The sequence below is a fragment of the Pteropus vampyrus genome, unplaced genomic scaffold, assembly GCF_000151845.1.
Source record: "Pteropus vampyrus isolate Shadow unplaced genomic scaffold, Pvam_2.0 Scaffold40, whole genome shotgun sequence".
Lineage (NCBI taxonomy): Eukaryota > Metazoa > Chordata > Mammalia > Chiroptera > Pteropodidae > Pteropus > Pteropus vampyrus.
In genome coordinates, this window is record NW_011888821.1 from 3,647,433 (window position 1) to 3,671,423 (window position 23,991).

A 23,991-nucleotide genomic window follows, 5' to 3' on the forward strand; every position below is an offset into this window, starting at 1 on the left:
TAAATACTAAAGTATTTCTCTGCTATGTAGTAGATTTTTCTTAAACTATGAAAAATAATTTAGAATTAAGTATTACAAAACCTAAATTGGCTTTCTTATTTGAATTAATATGTTGCATATCTTCGTGCTTGCTTTATACTCATGAGTATTGAGAATTACTCATGCAGTACCATTTATTTTGGAAATATGAATATTAGGAAAGCTTTAAAAAGGTGCCACTCACTATGTGTAGAAAATTGAATGTTCTCAACTCATTTAGTCTCATAATATTGAGCTAACTGATGAATACAGCTCTCAATCAAAATCAGATGGATTTTAGCATCCTTATTCTTTGTTTCTCTCAAGATGCTTTCAAATAGCAACAGCTTTCTTAATTTTATGAAGAAATGCAACTTAATCTTTAGATTGCTAAAGTATGCCCTGCTTAGATTATTTAAACCAGAGGTTAATGGTTATAGCAGTGAGGTGATATTACAAAAAGTGGCCAGATAAATTATCAGGCTTAGTATCAAATAAAGGATTACAGACAATAGAAATTTATAATTTATATAGTTTAGATTTATAGAAAAAAATTAAATTACTTGTACATTTATAGCAAAAGTAATTTTCAATAAAAATATTCAAATCTGGAGAGATAGTCTCAATATTATTTTAATATTGTAAATAAATGTTAGTTTTTGTCTGCTAGAGAAAAGCATTTAAATGTGGTATCTTCAATTCTAGGATATGAAAGATGGCAAGTCCAGATCGAAGTAAACGGAAGATATTAAAAGCCAAAAAAACAATGCCTGCAAGTTGTCGGAAGCAAGTAGAGATCCTGAATAAGTCAAAGAATGTTGAAGCACTGAAAATAGCAGCAACTGGGAATAATGTCTCAAGTGGTAACCAGAATTCAAGTACTGGTGTCATAAGTAACAAATGCAGACATTCTGAAAATGATGCTTCGTCTATGGACTCTAACAGAAATTTCATATGTTCACAGAAAAATGAAGTATTTTCTCAGAATTTAATAAAACCACCAGAAATTGTTGATTTGAAAACAAGATTGGGATATATTGAAGAACAAGTTGTGTGCCCTTGCCAAAAGCCAAGTAAAACAATAGAATCTCCCAGGAAACTATCTACCCAAGAGGCAAAAGATTTGTCACAAAACACTTCAGAAAACTATTTTGAATGTCAGGCAAATATAACAAGATCCTTACTTGAACAACACAAAGAGGATTGTAATCTGGGATCCATTAGTCATCCACCCAGTGTACTGAGTAGTATAATTCAAATGCCAAAGTCTACAGTAATCAATATCTTGGATGATAAGAGAATTGACAAGATGAATTCTCATTTTGAAACAGACTCCAATTCTGCGTCACATGATAAAAAGCAAAATGATGTTTTGATTTTAAGTGCAGATACCCGTTTTGTGCTTGTTGATAAAATACCTACATTGGTGAATTCAGTCATTTCTCGTAACTGTGCTGCTGACATTTTGAAAACTGAAGAATCCTGTAGAATTTGTCATTCAAGCATTTCAAATTGTAAAAATACAGACTCAATTTGGCTATCATCACTTGACACAGATAATAATAACAGTAAGTGTTTATTTGTATACCTTTTGGAGAAAAAATAGTCATTTTCTTTTGGGCGACTTTATAGTCTCATATAGAAACAGTTAAGTACATGCAGACAGGAAAAAAGTGAATAGTAATAATTATTTCAGAGTGTCTTGTTTCTGAACCACTCTTCTCGGGGAAGGGCAATGTTATCCTTCATATCCAGAGGGAAGTAGATTATAGCAAAGAAGAAATCAATCACTTTTAAGAGTACAAAAAATCAAAAATGGTTTATGGTAATTATTTGGTTTCTTTCACCTACATATTTTCTTATTTTGAAGTTTTATTTATTAGATTAATAAGGAGGCTAGTTGAAAGAGAAAGTAGATTTTTTAAATTGTTGGTGAATCCATTTCTTTTCATAGAATTGACTTTTTAATCACGTCAAGTATGAGCTTGATAGATGAGAATATATACACATATACATACATACGTGTGTGTAGAGCAAGAGAGAAACGCATCAAATAATTAAGGAAGGTCTAAGGTTATAAAATCATTAAAATAGTAAAAGTATATTTCATTAGAAATGGAGTGTTCTTGTAGATTAATGAAATATAAAAACAAACTGATTTCATAGGATAAATTTTATGTTCTTGTCTAGGCTACAGAGTGATCATTTAACAAGATGAATTTTAAGTTACTTAAAAATAGGATTACCTATTAAAAATATGTAAGACTGTCTAACTGCTTATAAAAATACTATAAGACCACTAAAATAACTGCACATACAGGATTAAATGCTATAACTCATTCAGGTTTCGTTAGTATTAAATGTGTATTAACATTGAAGGAAAAGTGTATCTGAAACCAGAACCCTATCTAGGATATTCATTTTTTAAAAAAGTTAGATTGTCATAATTTTTTATACAACTTCATTTTCTAAAAAATGCTTCCATGGTCACAGTTTAGTTTTTCCATTTGCTTAGAGAGTCCCTAAATTAGAGCATTCCCATTTCCTTCATTAGAAGGAATATTTTTATCTCTGATCTTTCCATCTCCCCAAGGCCATAATCAAAAGAAGAGGATGTTTTCAGAAAACAAAGAAAATGTTAAGCGCATGAAAACTTCAGAGCAAATTAATGAAAATATTTGTGTAGCTCTGGAAAAGCAAACAGCATTGCTGGAACAGGTAAAATATTGGGGCTTAAATATTTGCTTCCGAAAATTTTACTTTTGATTAGTAAAAAATGGTAAAGGTTAATTGATCTCCACAATGACTTGGTACAGATGAATTTCACTTGATACAAAACTGATATATGAAAACTAAAATAACAGAAGTATTAGGGAAAGATAATTATTTACATTACCAAAATACCTCTAGTTTCTTGGGAATGATCCTTTGCAGAGTAACCTAGATAGAGTGCTATCGTAGAAAGAGAATGGGCTTTTTAGTCAATACTACATTCCGCTTTCTTCGTGAGTCAGATACTGTATGCCCTTGAGCTTTGCTGAACAGTCTGTTTTGTACTAATCATGGAGTTCTTTGATTTACATCTATAGCTATTTGTAGACCTTACCACAATTGTCTACAACTTCATAGGCTCAGACAGCCCAGTTAATTGCAATGTCCTATTACATTCAGGTTTACTTGCCCTAATTTCCAAGCTTACAGAGATATGCTGTGTTATCTGACATTTTGCTTTATAGTATTATTAAATGCATGTTTTGCTTTCATTTTTACCCCATTTCATCTCATTGTACTGTATAGTTGCCATACATATCTGACCAACTCTGAGTTTAACTGTAATGAGCTTCAATTTTAGTGGGTCTTGTTCTGATGATTATATCTGCTATTTTACAGTATTTGCCACTCGAATACTACAAGTAAGTCATTAAGTAGTAAATTAATCCCTGTCAGCTGTGATGGAAAAAAATGTCCCAGTTCAAACCATCCTGCTAACAAGATATCAGAAACAAAAACACTACTGTTTTCAAGAACAGACCAGTACAATTATATAGTTACATATTATACGAATGTGTATTCACATAATAACTGGAAACATTTTGAGACTCATGCAGAATCAGCTTAACTGACGAGTCAACAATTTTTCCCTTTCTACCTCTTGTTTTCTTCCAGAAAGACCAAAAGAGACACTGATAAAAAATATAAGTGTTCTGTTGTTTGCAGGATAGTGGTAGCAGAATTATGGTAAGCATGGATCTAGTTTAAGGAAAAGATTGGGGATTACAGCTGTGTCTAATTTCAGATGAGTAGCTTAATTCAGAAATATGTTCTGATATGGACAGATATAAACAAAATTTAATCTTTGAAAGTTTTCATTTCAGTGGCATGGAAAAAATCAAGGTTTTCATTCACTATTATCTGCCTCAGAAAATACTTGGACACAGAAAATGGTCCTTCTCAGTGAGGTTTAGGGAATGCAGTTTATTTTGTTATCTACCCTGCCCAGAAGTTTACTGCACATTCTCCACAGACAGTTTGGGTTTTAGCTAATCCCTATCTTTTTACCTACCTCTAAATAGCTGGCTTTCCCTCACTAGATGTTTTGATTCCTGTCCAAGCAGTAAACTTTCTAAACACTTGTTTGTTTTTCTTGTTTGAATCCCAGTGGAAGAGCGCCTCCCATTCTGACAGTGTTCTTTCCTACTGAGAGCCCCGGAACTGCTGACTCTTACCTCTTGAGATTTCACAAGGATCTTGGCTAGTTGGTTCCAACTAAATTACTGAAGTAGAGAGGTTTTTCTTCTAAAATCCAAGTTAGTCTTTCTACCCACGAATCTTTCTCCAATCTTTAGGCCACTTTGGCTACAATCTGCAAATTGTATCTAGGACTTCCATCTGATTTCATAATTTGGACACATTACCATCAGCAGAAGACATTCATGAGGTATTTGGTGGAGGTGATTATGTCTTACTTCTGTGTGAGGAACATCACCACTAAATGAGAACAAATGTCCACTCTAACCAAGAGGAATCACCCCCTTGGTGGACATTCAGTTCAAAATTGAGTTTTAAGAGTCTGCCTCTATCTGAATCACCAGAAGTACTTGTTTAAATTGTGTTTTCTTGAGCTCTAATAGTTGAGGACTGTTGTTTTAGGCTACTCATCTCAAACTTACCTGATAAAAATAATTAGTGATACTTGTTAATTATACAACTTTTCCACTTCCTTTCCAGTAAATTCTATTTGGTAAGTCAAGTGGGGAGGGCCTAGGAATTTTACTATTTTAACAAGTATCCCATGTGATTCTTCCTCACCACAGAAGTTTGAAAAACACTGTGTAGCCTTTGCTTGTTAGCAAAACAATATTCCCCTATTCAAAACACTTAAATATATGTCTCCAAGATTCATCTGAGTTAGAGCTTCGCATTATGACCCCAGGCAGTAAACTGGTAAGCATACAATAATCCATTAAAACCACACATGAGTGACAAGTAATGGCTGTCAGTAAAAATGGTATGTGTTTCTGAGCATTTATTTACATAGCACATGTATTTTAAGCACTTAATTTAATCAAATATTTAAAAGTCGTAAAAGTAATCACAGTCATGTCTAATAATATTGAGGAACCATTGAAGAAGTATTAATGAAGCATTACAGAAAAAATCAAGTAAACAGTAATGTTGAAGAATAAGAACAATTGAAAATGAGAAGGCTAAAACCTTGGGAATAATCAAATAAAAGTACTGAATATGACTAATCATCCAGGCAATAATCAGTATAAAAGAGTTTAACATAGAAACTTTTATGTTCCAGTTTTGAGCACCAAGAAGTAAGATATTAAGGGAAAGTTGTAACTATTACTAATAAATACCTTAAATATATTGTGACAGGGTTTTTTTGCTAAGAGACTACCTACTTTGTTATGAAAATAGTTTACAGGACAATACACATTGAGCAAATAACTACAGTGGATGTTTCTAAATGTATGGCTCAGCAGAGCTGCTCATATCAGTGGGCATTGAGATTAATTATGCTGCCTGAAAATAGGGCAATCTGTTTTGTAAAAACCAACCAAATGTAAAATACATCAGTATTTCATATGATAGCTACTGTGATCTGTTACAATACCATGCCAGGTAGCATTAGTCACCACATAAATGTCCCTGGCTTCTTTCAATTTTAACAATAAGAAAGTCACCCCTAAAACTATGCAAGTAAAAGATATTATCTTGTATATTTATTTCCTTTGTATCAATTCAATGTTTTCCACCTTATGGAACTCTTTTGCATGTTATCTTTTTATGTTCTTATAAAAATCCAGTGAGCACCACTCATTCAACATTGTATTATCTACCTATTTGTGGACAAGAAAAAAAATGAAGCTCAGATATGTTGTGACTTCCTAAAGGTCATATACCTTGCTAATGGCAGGGTCAAGGCTCAGACTTTCATAATTTACTTCATATCAGCTACAGACCAACCAACCTTTTTTATTGGGCTCTGGTTTTCAGATAAATGGAGTTCCTTTTTAGAGACTACTAGGTTTCAGTAATGGTCATTACAAAATATAAATGAGACATAGACTTTTGTTTCATTAATATATGTTATGGGATTCAGCTGAAACTATAGGAAACTAAAATCAAGAGAATTTAATTTCTAATTTATACGTATATTTAAATATTAGGTGTTCTCTGCTGAATTTGATATTCGACTTTTATAAAACTTACTATTATAGTAATATAAATATAAACATAAAAATATAAACTATATTTTATTGCTTAACAGTAAATCCAGAAAAGAACAAAGCTATTTTTAAGAAGTAGGAAATAAAATTGCTTTTAAATTTGAAATGTGGGGTGTTTTGGTTTTTATTTTAAAATTCTAGGTCAAACATTTGATTCGACAGGAGATCTGTAGTATAAATTACAAACTATTTGATAACAAACTGAAAGAATTGACCGAACGCATTGGGAAGACACAGTGCAGGAATAAACATGAAGCAATAGCTGATGAACTCTTCGTAAGTTTCTAATTTCATTTGATTTCGTTTGAGTCTTTTAAAAAGTAGAATTTGGTGATATTTGGTATGTTAAGAAAAGAAAACAATAAAGGCAGGCCCAAATATGATCCCTGTCTATAAACCTGACGTATCAGATTCTGTAGGTAATAGAATTTATTCTATCTCAGCAGTATTGGCCCTTGACAAATGCTTTTAGAAATATCAGCCTTTCGGTGTTGATTGACAGGCTTAATACATAGGCAGTTTCTTTTAATTCAAAATATATTCTGTATTTGAGCTTGTACAACCTGTTTCAAGCATTTTTCATGGTTTCTTTTTGTCGTTATTTTTGTATTAATCTTCTAAGGTTACTTGCTGAGTGGTGTTTCTACCAACATTAATTTTATTATGAATCTGTTATAAGTTTGATGTTTTTATCTTCCATTCTAGAATGTCATACTAGCATCAAACGTGATTTTCTTATTGAGGTAACATTGGTTTATAACATTATGTAAATTTCCGGTGTACAACCTTATAATTCAATATCTGTATGCATTATAGCATGCTCACCTCCAGTAGTCCACTTTCCATCCGTTACCAAACATTCGGCCCCTTTACCCATTTCACTGTCCTCCAAACCCTCCTTCCCTCTGGTGACCACCAGTCTGTTGTCTATACCTAAGAGTTTGGTTTGGTTTGATTTGTTTCTTTTTTGTTTGAGTAAAATTACACGATTTTGTCCTTTTCTGTCAGACTTATTTCAGTTAGCGTAATACCCTGAAGGTTCATCTGTGTTGTCACAAATGGCAATACTTCATCTTTTTTTAACGGCTGAATAGTATTCCATTGTAACTATACACATCTTCTTTTTCCATTCATCCATTGATGAATGCATCAAACGTGATTTAAATCTTTGGCTTATATAAGAATTTCTCATTTATTTGGGTGGATGCAACACTAGTCTCACAACACTACTTTGGCAAATAGTTTTTCCTCCATCTCAGTATATTATTTAGTACTCTGGTTTCATATTTATTTGTTTTCCTCTTTTTCTTCTAGGCAAAAATAGCAAAACTTCAAAGACGTATTAAAAAAGTATTGTTATCTCAAAGGACTTGTTTGCAGCCAAACGTGTTATCCAGTAATACAGCCTATAAGGTTGGTATAAACACATAGGAGTTTTAATAACTTGGTTGACCCACATAAGTAGTTGAATTGTAAGAAATGAATATGTTTCCAAACTAAGAAGCTAAAAAGGCAATAAATCGATACTTAGAATGTTCCTGTGACTTTATCTCTGGGGAAGACACCCTTAGGTAGCCAAAAGTAAATGCGACTTATATTACTTTCATAAAGTAAGTAGAGATGTGATTTGTGATTGCCTAGACTACCCTCCCCACCATTTTATCATGATGAAAAGTTTCAAACATATACAACACAGTTGAAGTACTTTTACAGTGAGTATTTGTATACACAACACCTAAATTCTACCTTTACTATTTTAATATATTTATTTTTGTCATGTATCTGTCAGTCTTTTCATCCCCTAAGCCATGTTTATATTTGGTACATTCATATACATATGTATGTATTTTGTTTCAAAATGTACTTTGCAATGTATACTTAAAATTTAAATATAATCTTCAGTATATATACAAGAATTTCTTTTGTAGTGTCTTTATTCACTTTGGTGTCATATTTATGCTAGCCTGAATAAATGAATTGAGAAATATTCCTTCCCTGTTTTCTGAAAGTTTATGTAATATTTTTATTACTTCCTTAAATGTTTTGTAGTATCCACCTCTGAAGACTATCTGGGCAAGGAACTTTCTTTGTAGGAAGACTTTTTCTTGAAAATTCTATTAATTTAATAGGTTTCGGGAAATTCAGATTTTTTCATTTCATCTTGTATAAGTTTTGTAAGTTATCTTTGGAAGGAATTTGTCCATTTTATCTAAGTTGTTGAATTTGTTAGCATAAAGTTATTGATAAAATTTCCTTATCTTTTTAATATTTGTAGATCTGTAGTGATATGCTCTATTTCATTTGATACTGGTAAGCTACTTTTTTTTTTTTTTTCTTAATTGGTCTTGCCTAGGGTTTTTAAAATCTTATTAATTCTCTATCCCTTTTCCCTTTTCTGTTTTTTATTCTTCTTTTACTAACTTCGGATATGGTTTGTTCTTTTTCCAGCTTCTTAGAAGAGAAAGGGCATTAATTTTTAACCTTCTTTTCTACTGGAAAACATATAAAGCTATAAATTGCCTTGTAAGCAGTGCTTTTTCCTAAGCACCTTTTAAGCATCTTCTCAGTGCTTAGATAATGTACTTCTTAGTGCAGATATAATTTTTGATATATAGTATTTGTTTTCCATCAGTTTAGAATAATTTCTGATTTCCTTTATGGTATTACTCTTTAAACCATGAGTTATTTGGAAATGTGTTTAATTTCCAAACATTTGGTAGTTTTTTTCGCATGTTATTTTTATTGATAATCTAATTTAATTTTGGTCAGAGAAAATACTATGTAAAATTCGATCTTGATTGTTATTGACACTTATAGTCCAAGATATAGTTTCCCTTGTTGTATGTACACTTGTAATGTTCTGTAATTGTCACTTTTGTGTTAATTCTGCCAAGATGGTTGATAGCAGTGAATGATGGCCCTGAAAAGATGTCTATGACCTAATCTGTAGAACCAGTGAATATCTTGCTTCACATGGTAAAAGAAGCTTAGAGATGGGGCTCAATAGTCATAAGGATCCTTATAAAAAAGAGTCAGGAAGGGCGCAGCAGAACAAAGAGATAGGACAGTAGAAGCAGAGGTTGGAATGATAATAGAGGAAGGGGCAATGAGCCAAGGAAAGCTGGCAGCTTCCAGAAGCTGGAAAAAGGAAACAGATTTTCCCCTGAAGCCTCCAGAAGGATGCAGCCCTGCAAACAACTTGATCTTAGCTTAGCGAAAGTGATTACAAATTTCTGGCCTCCAGTACTGTGATAGAATAAATTTCTGTTGTTTTAAACCACCCAGCATGTGGTAATTTCTTATAGCATCCTCAGGAAACTAATACAGAATGTGTGAGGTGCCGCCATAACAAATACCTGAAAATGTGAAAGTGGATTTGGATGGGGTAATGAGAGGCTAGAAGAATGTAGAGCCTAGAAGAATATTGAGAAGTGTGATTTTTTAAAAATCCTGATTGCCTTGAACAGACTTTTTGTAGACATATAGATGTTAAGGGCTGCAAGTTAGGGCTCAGAAGGAAATGAGGAACATGATATTGGAAACAGAAGGAAAGGGGGTTCTTTTTACATAGTGACAGGAAGCTTAGCTGAATTATATCCCTCAGTGATATGGAAAACAACTTGTAAGTGATGAAATTTTATTAGGCTGACAAGATTTTTGAGCACAGCATTGAAGGTTTGGCTTGGTTTTTTGCTTCTTATAGTAAAATGTAAGAGAGAAGAGATAAAGGAAACTGTTGAGCAAAAACAAACCAGGAAGACTTGATTTGGGAAATTCTAAGCCTGTCCCAATTGCAAAAGACCCTAAAATTAGGAAGTTCACTGTCAGAAAATTATGATCTGGAGAGAAAGCCAATAGTGTGTCAGGACAAGCTTTTGCTAGAGCCTTGGAAAGATCAAAAAGTCAGAATATTCAGTCACACAGAGAGCTCTTTGAAGAAATTAGGCATTTGACTTTCTTTCAGTAGGCAGTTACCCTGTTTAGATTTACTGTGTAGTCTTGGACTCCTGTTGTGAGCTCTAGTTCCAGCGACAATTTACTTTTCAAAGTCCTTGCAGTGCTATTCTGGTTGGCTTCGTTCTTATGGCCCCATTGGATCTCCTGTTCCATCCCTGCTGGTGCTGCCTGGCCTCCCCAGAGATGTGGGTGGAAAGTTCAGGAAATGTTGGCCTGTGGTCACTGCCACTGCAGTAATTTGGACCTGCAGCTGTGGAGCAGGAACACTGCTGATGCTTCAGTAGTCCGCACACACCACAAGTGTGTGATGATGGCCCCATTGACACTGCCGTGGATCTGGCCCACTGCTGTTCCAGGGGTGGAGTCCTGGGGTTTGGTTCCTGGCTGGGCTTTGCTAACATTGGCACTGCAGCCAGTTAGGGCCACTGCTGCCCCAGGTGTCAGGGGGGATTCAGTTGACACTATTGCTGCAATGAAACTGGCTGCTGATTTTGCAGGTATGGAGTGGGAGATTAACCACCTTGCTCCAGGTTTGGGGAGAAGGATGGATCCCTGGCCTTTCTGACACTCAGTGTAGGATGTATGGATAATCAAAAGAAAACTCAAGGAATTCACTGTGGTGTTGCTTTTCAATCTTGAGGTCCCCAGACAGACTGCCTGCCCTCTTTTCACCTTTCATAGGGATTTTATGATTATCCATTGAATAATTTCCAGGGTATTTAGTGGTGCTTAGAGCTGAGGAGCATGGGAAAGTGAGTCTATGCCACCTTGTCCTGGAATTGAAAGAATACTACTATTTTTGCTATTGTTTTACACTGTTGTTTGAACCTATTTCTACATATAAAATCTATACATGTAATATAATAACATTTTAGAATTCTGCCTTTGTGTATCTTTCTGTTCATGCTGTCTATCAGAAAAGCCCATGAATTGGGCAAGCAATTGATCCTTTTGTATTAATTAATAGACACACATATTTTAAATACTTCAAGTTCTTAACCAAAGCATGGACTAAATGTTTCAGCTCCCAGGTTTTAAACAAAACTCATTAAATGAAAGAGCAAGTTGAAATTTTATTTATTTTTGGTCCTGACTCATTACTAAAAGTATAACGAAAGCAAAAAGTTTCCTTGTTAAATTCTAATGTTTATTAATTCCTAAAACTTGGTATAATAGAAATAAAATGTGTCTAGGTACTTCATTTTTCCTTCTTTCCATTCAGGGAAAGTTAATTTGTACTATCATTTTTATTTCTTTGAATTTTTTTTTAAATTCATTTTGACAGAAAACAGCAATCATGGTCTTCAGCCATTGACATATCTATAATTTAATATATGTCTTGCCATATATATGTAAGACTATTTTAAGAACATTTTCCAAGTGAAATTTTACCTATCATCAATTTTGTGTGGAAGGAAACAATTGTTAACCATCCCCTCAATTGGTTTTTCCTCATCCAATTGACAGGTTGCAAATTCAGAGTCAGTTAATAGTCCATATGAAAGAAAGACATCTGTGAACTCCGAACCTTCTCACCTTTCAGAAAAAGCAAGTGAAAAGATTGATTTGTCACTGGATCATGATGAGGCTGTTTCTGAAAGGTAGGCATTTCCACAAAAAATGCATAAACTTATTTATCTAAATATATACTTGTAAAGATACACCCTTTTCTTAATTAAGCATAAAATAACTTAAAGCTTTATATTTATATGAAGCTTTACATAGGAATAGTGTAATGATGGAACAGAATTGGTTCTCCAAAGCTTTTATCTTACTTGTTTTAACAATACTAAATAAATTTGAATTGGTTAGGTGTCGAGTTTTCATTGTGATGCTTTCCATCTGTGGTATGGTATCTGGAGTGAGTGACTGGAGCACTACAGTAGTTTCCAGATTAACATGCAGAAAAGTCAAGGCCATATCAAACAGTAATTTTAAAAAATTGCATAGAAGAGTAAGACTAAGAAAGTAAGACTAGGGGGAAAGTGCCTAAAATTGCACATTTTTAAAGTACTATCATGATAATTTCAAATTAGAGTCAGTGGGTTAAATTATTTGCGTAATTGAGTCACAGAGCAGCTGAGACATCTAATCTCCAGTCTAGCTTAAAATATTTGGAGCTGGTAGGGAAGAAGTAGTTTAGTTTAACAAACATGATTGATGATCCAGGCCTGGATTAATGTTCAAGGAGGTGAGTGGGGAGTGGGGGGAGGGCATCTTAATGAATTATTTTCTCTTCGCTGATGATTCTCAACAGTTTCTCTGAGCTTTATAATATTATTTAGTCTTAACATTTACTACTTAAAATGTCTGATGGTTTTACTTTTATTTGTTAAATTATACCTCAGCTTTTAAAAAGAGGAAAATATACAAGCAAAAATAAGTGAATTAAATGATGGCCATTGTCTGAAGTACAACACCCTTTCCCAGAATAACTGTGTATACTCAAGGACGCTATAAAACGAATGAGAAGCAGTCTGGTCTATACCATTTGCAGTAGATTGTTGATATTGGGACTATACATGTAGTTTTGACTCTTCAGGGAAAACCTAATATTCCATGATATTGAGAGGCCCATATTTCAGTTTTAAACCAGGAAGTTGCTGTGAAGAAGGCATTTATTTAGTTCAAGAAGACAAGAGTCACATTTCAGTGAGTCTTTGTTGTTACCACTTATTGATGCATGTGCTAAAACTTAAAATAACAAAAAAAAATAAAAGCCGAAAAAAAAAAGTAAAGAAGAGCCTTATATCTATGATATGAACAGTCCACCTAAACTCCAATCTGAAATTTGTGAAACTGTTTCAGGCAGAACCCTCAGCCCTTGGCGAGTGTGAGAATATGTGTCACAAATGTGTCACTTGACTCTCATGGGTGGATTCAATAATAAGTTTTGTAAAACATTTAAGGAAGAAACACAAATTTTAAACAGACTAGAGCAGGTCCTTGAATAATGACGGTTCATTCAACCTTGTTTCATTGTAATGTTGACGAGATGCTGTAGGAATTTAATTCTTGTTTATATCCATTAGTCTATGATCAAAGTGGTTTCGCTATAGTCTTTTCCCTTAAAGTCACAGAACCTATTGATGATGTAAAGTGAGGACTTACTGTATTCCAAAGGGAAAAAAAAAGAGGAAATATTCTTCAGTTCATTTTAGGACACTGGTACTAAAATCTAGTATAACTAAAATTAAAATCAATTTAAAAATTTTACAGAAATGGAAAATTGCAGTCCACTTTTACCCATGAAATAAATACAGATATTCTAAACAAGAGACTGGCAAACCAAGTTCAACAATCCATAAAAGTTGGGTTTGTCCCAGGAATGCTGCAATTTTGGTTCAACAATAAAAAAATCAAAGTAATTTTCCAGGAGAAGAATCATCAGCTCACAATAAATGTAGGATTTAATAAAATATCTATGATTAAAAACAAATTTTTGGCAAACCTGGAATCGGAGATAACTTCCTTAATCTGAAAAAGAATATCTACAAAAACTCTAAAATCAAATCTGGTGGTAAAATATTGGAAATATTCACTTTGAGATACAAAATAAAAGGATGCCTGTGCTCACTACTTTAACATTATACTGAATAGCTTGGCTAATGCAAAAATACAAAAAAAAACAATGAAAGAAAAGTAAAAATAAAGGATTCAAAAAGAAGCAACAATAAATATTAACTATTCTTCGATAATTGATGGCATGTATGTAGGAAATCCAAAGGAATTTACAGATAAATTATTAGGATTAATAAGAATTTAGAAAGATTGTCAAACTCAAATATGTAAGAAACCAATGACATTCCTATATATCATATCTGATATATAAACAAGTAGGAAATGAAATTTTTAAAAATTCCAATAGCACCAAGCATATCAAGTGCCTAAGAATACATTTAACAAGACATGTAGTAATTCTGAAGAACGTTACAAAACTCTGAAAAATGTTAAAGAAGAATTCAGTGGAGAAAAGTAGTATGTTTATGGTTTGGACAATGCAGTGTTATGAAATGTTTTTACTTTTGCTCAAATTAATTTATGGAGTACAATTTCAGATTCCCAGTGTATAATTTTATGGAGCTTGACAAGCTGATTTGATTTGATTCTAAAATGTATACGTAAATTCAATAGGTTAAGAGGCCAAGTTATACGTTAAGTAGAAAAACAATTTGGAAGGAATTTGCCATCAGATGTCAGAACATTACAAAACTACAGTAATTGGATAATGTAATATTTGCAAGTGTATCTTAATATGATATTGCCAAATAGAACAGCGTGGAAGAGTCCAGAAGCCTGTGCATGTTTGTATGTGATATATGATGGAGATTGAGTGGCAGGTCGTTTGGGAAGTTATTGACTTCTATTAAATGATGTGAATTTGCTATCCGGGTTGGGAGAAATATGAAAGAAATTGGATCCCTATGTCAAGCTATACATAAAAATCAATCTCATGTGGATTAAGGAAACTAAAGGAAAATTATAAAGCTCTTAGACGGTAGCATCTGAAATACCCTTATCATAAAAGAAAAAGTGATCAGTTTTGCCACATTAAAATTAGAAACTTCTTTTCTCAAGAGGCACTATAAAGATAGTAAGAAGACAGGCTATCGAGTGAGAGAAGATACTCGCAGCACATATAACCTGTAGAAGACTAGTACCCAGAATACATGTGAAGAACTTCAACAGATCAATGAGTAAAAGCCAGATAATACTAAAGAAAAATGGGCAAAAGACTTGTACATCTGCTTCACAAAAGAGGAATTCCAAATGGCCAATAAACATATGAAAAGGTGCTCACCTTTATTAGTAATCAGGGAAATGCAAATTAAAACCACAATGAGATACCATTTTATATCAGATAAGGAAAAGTAAAACATTTTAAAATCTGGTAATACAAGGCATTGGTGAGGTTTTGAAATAGAATTGGTTTTATTTAACATTTTGTTTTGGGGTGAGTAAATTGGTATAGTACTTTAAAAAAAAAATTGTCATTATCCAGAAATATTGAAGATCTGAATATCCTTTGACATAGCAGTCCCATCCCATGATATATACTTTGCCTGGAAACATGTATACACATGCAATAGGATATATAGAGAGAGAAATGTTTATTAGCAACATTTTCCATAATGGCCAAAAACTGGAAAGAAAAAATGATGTATAGTCGAAAAGAAAAATAAATTGCAGTAAGTCCATGCAATGAAATCCATACATTCATGAAAATGAAGGAACCACAGTCATGTTCAGCAGTATGAGTTACACCCACAAAACAGTATTGCAAAGCAGACACAAAAGAATAGTATGATTCCATTCAAACAAAGTTCAAAAATAGCCAGAAAAACAAAAGTATATTATTTAGGAATTCAAAGCTAAGTGGTAAATCCAAAGAGTAAAACAAGGAAATTAGTACCACAAATGCTATTTTTTGGAGGAGATTTATGACACAGGTTAGAGGCACATAGGTTTCTGAAGTGCTGATAATTTAAGATATATTTACCACAGTGTTGGCTATGTGGGTACTAGTATAATTATTTCTTAAACAATGTGTATTTTTAATTCAATTTGAAAATAATTATTAGAAAATTTAGGTTGTTTATGTTTAATACAAACTTACTGATATATGTAGGTTCATAACTACAGTCTTACTACTTGTTTTCTATTTGTCCCATCTATTTTATGGTCCTTTTCCCCCTAAATATGTCTGTCTCTCTGTCTCCGTTTTAGAATTTTTTAATTCTTTTTTTCCTTTCCCCATTACCTTGTTAATTATATATATTTCATTGTTTCTTTAGAAGTTATCCTAAAGATCATGATAGGGATTCTTGATTCTAATATTAAAGTCTAATAATATGAATTTCTACTTTTACCATTTTGTAGGCAATGCTTGACCTTCGTACACTTTAACTCCATTTACTGCTTGCCCCCATCTTTTGTGTTTTCATGCATTTTAATTTTATATTATATCTCACAAAATAATATTACTATTTTTTGTATAGTCATTATTCATTTACAGTTACCCAAATATTTACCCTTTCTATTGCATTCCTTCCTGTATTTCCATCTTTCCACCTGGAATAATTTTACTTCTGCCTGAAGAACTCCATTTATTATTTATTTTTTAACTTCTGCTCAGGATGAATTCTGTTAGTTTTTATTTGTCTGGAAATACTTTCATTTTTTCTTTATTTTTACAGGATATTTTAACATGGGTATTGAATTGTAGATTGACAGTTATTTATTTTTTTTTTTACTACTTTCAAGATGTTATTGTCTTCTGATTTCTGTAATTTTTATTGGAAAGTTAGTCGTAGTGTTACTTCTTTGAAGATAATACCTGTATTTCTCCAGCTGCTTTTAAGATAGTCTACTTCTTTGGTTTTAGTCAGTTTGATGCTAGTTATGGGGTATTTTGTTTTGCTTTTTAATGTATCCTTATCCTGATTGGGGCTCATAGTCCTTGATTCTGTGGCTTGCCTTCTTTCGTCGTCATTGAAAAATTCTTGGTCATTATCTCTTCATATAGTGCTTTTGTACCATTCTTGTCTTTTCACCCCTTCTTTCTAATTATGTGTTTCTCTGTATTATGTGTTTCGCTGTATACTCCATCTTTTTTGTTCTCTATGCTGTGGTCTGGGTACTTTTCAGTTTATTAATCTTTTCTTCAGCAAGATCCAAGTGGCCGTTAAGCCCATGTATTGCGTTCTTAATTTCAGTTTGTGTAATTTTTCTTCTTTCCATTGGATTCTTTTTTATAGATTCAAGTTCTCTGGTGAAATTTTTTATTTTGTTATCCATGCGTTAAACATTTTATCACTGTTATTTTCTGATCCATTTCTTATGACTCTTGTATCTGGGTAACTTTTAGCTCTATTTGCTATTCTTCATTTTTGTCCTCTTTTTTTTAAACTTTTCTAAAATTAAGTTTATTGGGGTAACATTGGTTAATACAATTATATAATTTTCAGGTGTACATTATAATTTGACATCTGTATATTCTATTGTGTGTTTACCACCCAAACTTCAGTTTCCTTCAGCTACCATGTATTTGATCCTCTTTACCCACTTCGCCCTCCCCCTACCCCTCTATATTTGACCCCCTTTACCACGTCTACCTCCCCCTTCCTTCCCCACCTCCTACCCTCTGGTAACCACTAGCCTATAGTCCATGTCCATGAGTCTCTATTCATTTGCCCTGTCCTCTTTCTTATTACACCTGCTCATTTTTTTTTGTTTGCATATAGGACATTGTGTATTGAAAATTACAGAGGCTCTAAATCACGTTATCTTCCATCAGAGTGGGTTCGCCCTATATTCTTTGATACTCCTCCCTTTAAAAAGGTGGAGCCTAATTCCCTTCTTGGGCTATATGTAGTCACAGCAAATAGAAACGGTAAAAGTGACAGTATGTAACTAGATCATAAAAGACATCATAGCTTCCTTGCTTTCTCTCAGATAGCTTGCTCTGGGGCACTTTAACTGCCACAGTAGCATGGAAGCAAGCATAAGTTACTCGAGGATATCAAGCAACCTGTGCAGAGTCCCAGATGGTGAGGCACTCTGCCAACAGCCATGTGAGTAAGCCACTCTAGAAGCAGAACCTCCAGCCCCAGTCATGCCTTCACATGAGTGCAGCCCCTGCCAAGCCAACAACTCTTCGTAGATCCATCAGAGAAGAAGGGTTACAGAGCAAACTACTGCTCCCAAAATTAGAGAGACAAACATGTGGAAACTGAAAATCACAACATATAGGAATTGGGACAGAAACCCATGAGCAGAAACCATAGGAACTAGTACAGAGGTAGGAAAATCTAAAACCACGGGAACTAGTGCAGAGGTAGGAAAATCTAAAACAATTTTGTGAGGTTTACCTACAGAAGCTCTACCAGGTCCTCAGAATATTGCAGAAAAATCCTCTCATGCTTCCAGCAGAGGGAAGGTAAAAGGAACCTTTTGAAATGCACCAGAGCTTTCTCTTAACAAGGCCTGCCATCAGGAGAAACTATTTTCAGAGCTTAAACTATCTGGGAGAAAGGAAATATCCAACTCCTGCTCCCCCTAGCCTTCCGCATGGAAGATGGGAAATACCCAACTATAGTCCCCTCTAGCCATCCTGTCTCACCTAAGCTCTAGGGTAGAGTGGGGTGGGGGGGTGGGACTGAGAAGCACTAGTGAAGTTTACATTCCAGGGGCACAGGCTCACTAAAAGTCTGAGACCTAATCATAGGTCTAGTAAAATGCTACTAGACCTCTATTACTATATTACTATATTACCACTATATTACTAAAGGCCAGTTTACTATAGTTCCTTTTACCCAGTACATGTCTACCTTTTAGTAAAATTACAAGACGTACTAAAAGGCAAAAAAAACAAACAAACAAACAAACAAACAAAAAAACCACAAAATTTGAAGAGACTGCACAAGTATCAGAATCAAATATGGCAGGAATGTTGGAATTATCAGACTAGGAGTTTTGAAAAACTGTGATTAATATGCTAAGGGCTTTAATGGAAAATATAGATAAAATTCAAGAACAAGTGGATAATGGAAGCATAGAGAGATGGAAATTCTAAAGAAAAAGAAATGCTTGATATAAAAAACACTAAGCAGAGAGAGATGGAAATTCTAAAGAAAAAGCAATGCTTGATATGAAAAACACTAACAATTGAAAAATGCCTCTGATGGACTTATTAGTAGAATAGACACAGCTGATGAATCACTGAGCTTGAAAGTATGACAATAGAAACTTCCAAGATGAAAAAAAAGAAAAAAAGACCAAAAAAAAAAAACCAAAAACCCAGACTATCCAAGAACTTGGGCAACTACAAAGGGAGTGACATACACACAATGGGAATATCATGGGGGAAGGAACAAGTGCAACATTTGAAGGAATAATGACTAAGAATTTTCTCCAAATTAATGTTAGATACCAAGCCACAGATCTAGGAAGCTTAGAGAACACCCAGCAGAAAAATACCAAAAATACTACACTTCAGCATATCATATTTAAACTTTAGAATAGCAAAGATAAAATCTTGAAAGAAGCCAGAGGAAAAAACGCTTACCTATAGAGGAGGAAAGATGAAAATTACATTTGACTTCTTAAAAACTATGCAAGCAAGAAAGTGGAGTAAAAATCTTAAGTGTTGTAAGAACAAAACCACCAACCTAAAATTAAGTACTCCAAAATTATCCTTCATAAGTGAAGAAGAAATTAAGACTTTTCTCAGACAAACAAAAATTTAGGATATTTGTTGTCAGTAGACCTGCCTTACAAGAAATGTTAAAAATTCTTCAAAGAACTTTTATATCATATCATAAATTATATCAAAGGAAAATGATATGTTAGAACATCAGATCTACATAAAGAAAAGATCATCAGAGAAGGAATGAGTGAAGATAAAATAGAAACTTATTTTTCTTCATTGATTTAACAGACAGGAGTTGGTTCAAAATCATAGCAACAGTGTGATTGTGCATATCTGTGTGCTTACATAAAAGTGAAATGAATGACGTAATGATTGAAGGAACATGAATGAAAAATTGGGAATGTTTTGTTGTAAGATACTTGCATTACTTGTGAAGCAATATAGTGTTATTTGAAAGTGGACTTGAATTAGTTGTAAATGTGTATTGCAGACTATAGGGCAACCACTTAGAAGTATAATTGATATGTTAAGAAAGGAGAAAAAATAGAAGCATAAAATGCAGTTTCATTCTAATTGTCAAAACTTGGAAGCAACCAAGATGTTCTTTAGCAGGCGAATGGGTAAATAAACTGTGGTACATTCAAATAACAGAATATTAACGGTGCTAAAAAGGAAATGAGCTTTCAGGCTATGAAAAGACATGGGCATATCTTAAATGCATACTATTGAGTGAAAAGCCAATCTGAGAAGGCTATATACTGTATGATTCCAACTATATGACATTCTAGAAAGGACAAAACTATAAAAAAAAGAGACAATAAAAAAGATGAGATATTGCCAGGGGTTACTGGAGAGAGATGAGTAGGCAGAGCACAGGGGATATGTAGGGTAGAAGAATGACTCTGTATGATACTGGAGTGGTGGATACATGTCATGTCATCATTCATTTGTCAAAACCCATAGAATGTACAACATTAAGGGTAAACCCTATTATAAACTATGGACTTTGGGTGATAATAATGTGTCAGTGTAAGTTCAGCAGTTGTAACAAGTGTACCACTTTGGTACAGGATTTTGGTAGTAGGAGAGGTTGCGGGGGTGAGGAACTGGGTATATGGGAACACTGTACTTTCCACTTAATTTAACTATAAGCTAAAATTGCTCTGTAAAAAAGTATTAATTTTTAAAAGTACCAAATATTGCTGAGTGAAGTTAAGGGCGATATGGTGAGATATGCCATATTCATTAATCAGAAAATTTATATTAATGTCACTTTGCCCAAATTGTTTTGTACATTTAATGCAATCTCAATCAAAATCCTGGCAGCATTTTTTATAGAAAGTAACAAGGTGATTGAAAATTTATGTGAAATTCAAAAGACCTAGAAGATGAAAACAATGTTATAAGAAAAACAAAGTTGGGAGACATAAACTACATGAGTTCAAGACTTACTATAAATCTGTAGTAATTAAAACAATGGTATTGGCATAAGGATGGACATATAAATCAATGGACAGAATAGAAAGTATACATATAGTCCATTGATTTTCAACTAAAATGCTGAGGTAATTTAATGGTGAAAAGATAATCTTTTCAAGAAGTATTGTTGGAATAACCAGAGGGGAAAAGTAGACCTCTTAACCTTACGCCATATACAAAAATAGCTTGAAATGGATTATAGACCTAAATACAAAAGCCAAAAATTAAATATATCTATAAGAACTTGGTATAACCCTATATATAGAAAATTCATCTAGAATTTTACAGGCTTGATAAAATTTACATCAAGATTTTCTTTAAAATTTTGATTTAAATGCCAAACTCATAAAAGTGGTATCAGGGTCAAATAGAAGCAGAAGATAGTCTTCTGACCCAGGATATTCTGTAGCCATAATTAGCATTATTTACCATCAATGCTTAGTTTAGTAAAAGTGTGGTAAATACTGCTACTATAGTGAGGTAGTCGCAGAATTAATTTTTAATAGCTTTATTTGTTATAGTCCTACAAAAGAGTCAAAGTATCTTAATGGAGTTCTTTCAGTTACGTGTTTCATTTTCATGAAGGCAAGTGTATGTGCCAGAGTGACTTTATATTACACACTTATGTATATTATATACTTCTAGATTGGATTCATTGTAAGTAGAAGTCTACTAAGTTTTAAGAGTCCATTATTATTGGATATCCATAAACTTTTGGTCACATAATTGGTAATACATAGGTATTTGGTTTTATCATTTCCATTTCACCTCCACAATTATTAGATTAAAACATGTCAGTTACAAATGTTAAGTTAGAAGAAGAATTCTAACCATTGATTGTATGTTTAAGCTTAAAAATGCATGTTTAGTTTATTTTTTGTTTAATTTTTTTATCATTTTAGTAACGATGATGTTATGTTGATTTCTGTGGAAAGCCCTAGTTTGACAACACCAATTACATCAAATCTAACAGGTATCTTAAGTTGGTTAAAATATGATCAAATTAGAAAGCTTAAAATCAGTATTTGTTTAGAGATTTGAATATTCTTTTAATAAAATTCTACTCTCACAAGTGCTTTAATTTACATTTGGTTAATATTACCTGAATAAGTAAATGATCTCTTAATATAATTGAGGTTTTTTTTTTAACTTTGTGTTTTATCAATTCATGGCCTTTTGTTTCTTTACTATTTGTTTAATGGCTTTGTAAGTTATAAAACTACTTACCTTTTCATATACATTATTTTTACTTGTTTGCTCTGGCCTGTGTTAGTGCTTTGCTTTTTGGTTTATCTATTAAGTTATAGTATACTTAAGATTTAAAATTTGGCTATTCTTTAGTTCTTTGATTTTTAACTTTTGGTGTTTTTATAGTACTTTTCGTTGCTCTGTAGAGTTTCTCTCTTATTACATTTATATAAAAAAATCTTTAACCTTAAATTTCCAATAAATTTCCTCACAGATTAGTATCTTGTTGGCTCATAATTCCTCATTCAAAATTCTACATTTCTTTTTTATTTTTTACTCTGTATTAGAGTATTTGCATCTTAATCTCATAAAATTTTGCCTCCACGTGTACAACTACTTAATTGTTCATCTGGTTTAGGCGGTTAAGACTATGGATCAAAGAGTTTAAGGGATATTAAGCATCTGCCTGAGGCTTTCTACTGGTTCTAGGAAGAATGCCCCTCAGCTCTCTGAGGCAGTCTAAAGATATTGTGACTAAAAAATGTGGTACCTCTCCAAGTTTATTTCCTATTAATTTACATATAGGTTTTCAAAAAAGAGTTACTAATACAGTTGTAAAGTTACAGGATAAAATCTTTTGAACCAAAATTACATTTTTTTAACTTGCTCATCAGTCTTTGGAATAGGTGGTCAGTTGAGTTACTTTTTATGATTGTATAATAAACCGTTAATTATCATTCCCATTATTGTGTTTCAGCATTTATGTATTACAAAGTCCATAAATATTTAATAATTTAATAAACATGTCAAATGTTCATATTTTAAAAATTTTCTTTTAGATACTGGAAAAATTACATCAGGAAATTCTCACAATTCACCTGATGCTAAAACTGAAGTTACGGTAGGTAATAAATATTGTCTGCGAATGTTGTTTATTTAAATACATTAGTTTTAGGAACTTTACTGTTGCTACATGTTGGATGACTCAGCTTTGTTATTCATTCTTTGGGAAATTCGTTCTCTGAGAAATTAATCTCTGACTAGTTAGTATAACCAGGTTCCAGTCTAGCTTAAACATTAACAGGCAAACAGGTAATGATAAACATATTTTACAACCATACTTCCTTACCAGATTAACTTATATAGATTCTGTTTAGTCATATTTTCAGAAACTATATAGTATTTCATGACTTTCTCTTTCATAGTAGAGTTAAATTAAACCATGAAGACTTAGAGAATGTTCAATCTCTAGCTTCTATATGATAATGTTAAATGATGTGTGTTTTATTTTTAAAAAACATTTTCTGCTATTGAGGCAAAACATTTTTTTAACATAACTTTTCAGGCTGTAGAAACAAAGAAACTTGATTCTGTGATTGACCTGACGGAAGAAGACCTGTCAAACTGCAACACAGGTAAAGGATTTGTCTTTCTTTTTTTAAAAAAGAAGGAAGGGTAACAATTCAAAATGCGTTTGACCTGTTTACGAGGTTTGTTTTAGGATGTTAGTTTGTGTGTGTACAGTTCTGTGCAATTTTATCACATGTAGATTTGTATAATTGCTGCCACAATCAAATTACACAAATTACACTCCAGGGTTCCCTCATGTTTACCCCTTCATAGCTACATCTACCTCCTGTCCCCAGTCCCTAAACTCTGGTGACTACTAATCTGTTTCTACCTCTGTAATTGTTATTCCATGGATTTGAGACAAATATGATGACACGGTGTGTGTCGTTCTGAGATTAGCTTCTTTCACTTAGCATAATTCCCTTCGAGGGCTATCCAAGTTGTCACGTGTTATCAGTAGTATTCCTTTTTATTGCTGAGTAGTATTCCGTGGTAGGGATATATAATAGTTTATGTATAATAGGTTATCCAGTCACTCACTGAAAGACATCTGGGTTGTTTGGGGCTATTCTGAATCTCTTTTCTCCCTGTGGCACGCACATTTTCTTC

General features: G+C 33.0%; 1 protein-coding gene across 2 annotated transcripts in view; it reads left to right on the forward strand.

Annotated features, from left to right (window-relative positions):
* The first annotated feature begins 733 nt into the window (after positions 1–733).
* ATF7IP2 (activating transcription factor 7 interacting protein 2) overlaps positions 734–23,991 on the forward strand; it is a 26,381-nt gene continuing 3,123 nt past the window's right edge. The window contains exons 1-9 of one of the 2 annotated variants that reach the window (XM_011358358.1): positions 734–1,586; positions 2,612–2,736; positions 6,399–6,533; positions 7,572–7,670; positions 11,682–11,815; positions 15,405–15,407; positions 21,747–21,817; positions 22,872–22,927; positions 23,378–23,447. In XM_011358358.1, coding sequence (XP_011356660.1) covers positions 734–1,586; positions 2,612–2,736; positions 6,399–6,533; positions 7,572–7,670; positions 11,682–11,815; positions 15,405–15,407; positions 21,747–21,817; positions 22,872–22,927; positions 23,378–23,447 — 1,546 coding nt within the window. The remainder of the gene's footprint in view (positions 1,587–2,611; positions 2,737–6,398; positions 6,534–7,571; positions 7,671–11,681; positions 11,816–15,404; positions 15,408–21,746; positions 21,818–22,871; positions 22,928–23,377; positions 23,448–23,991) is intronic. The other variant, XR_002779874.1, reaches the window with a different exon arrangement.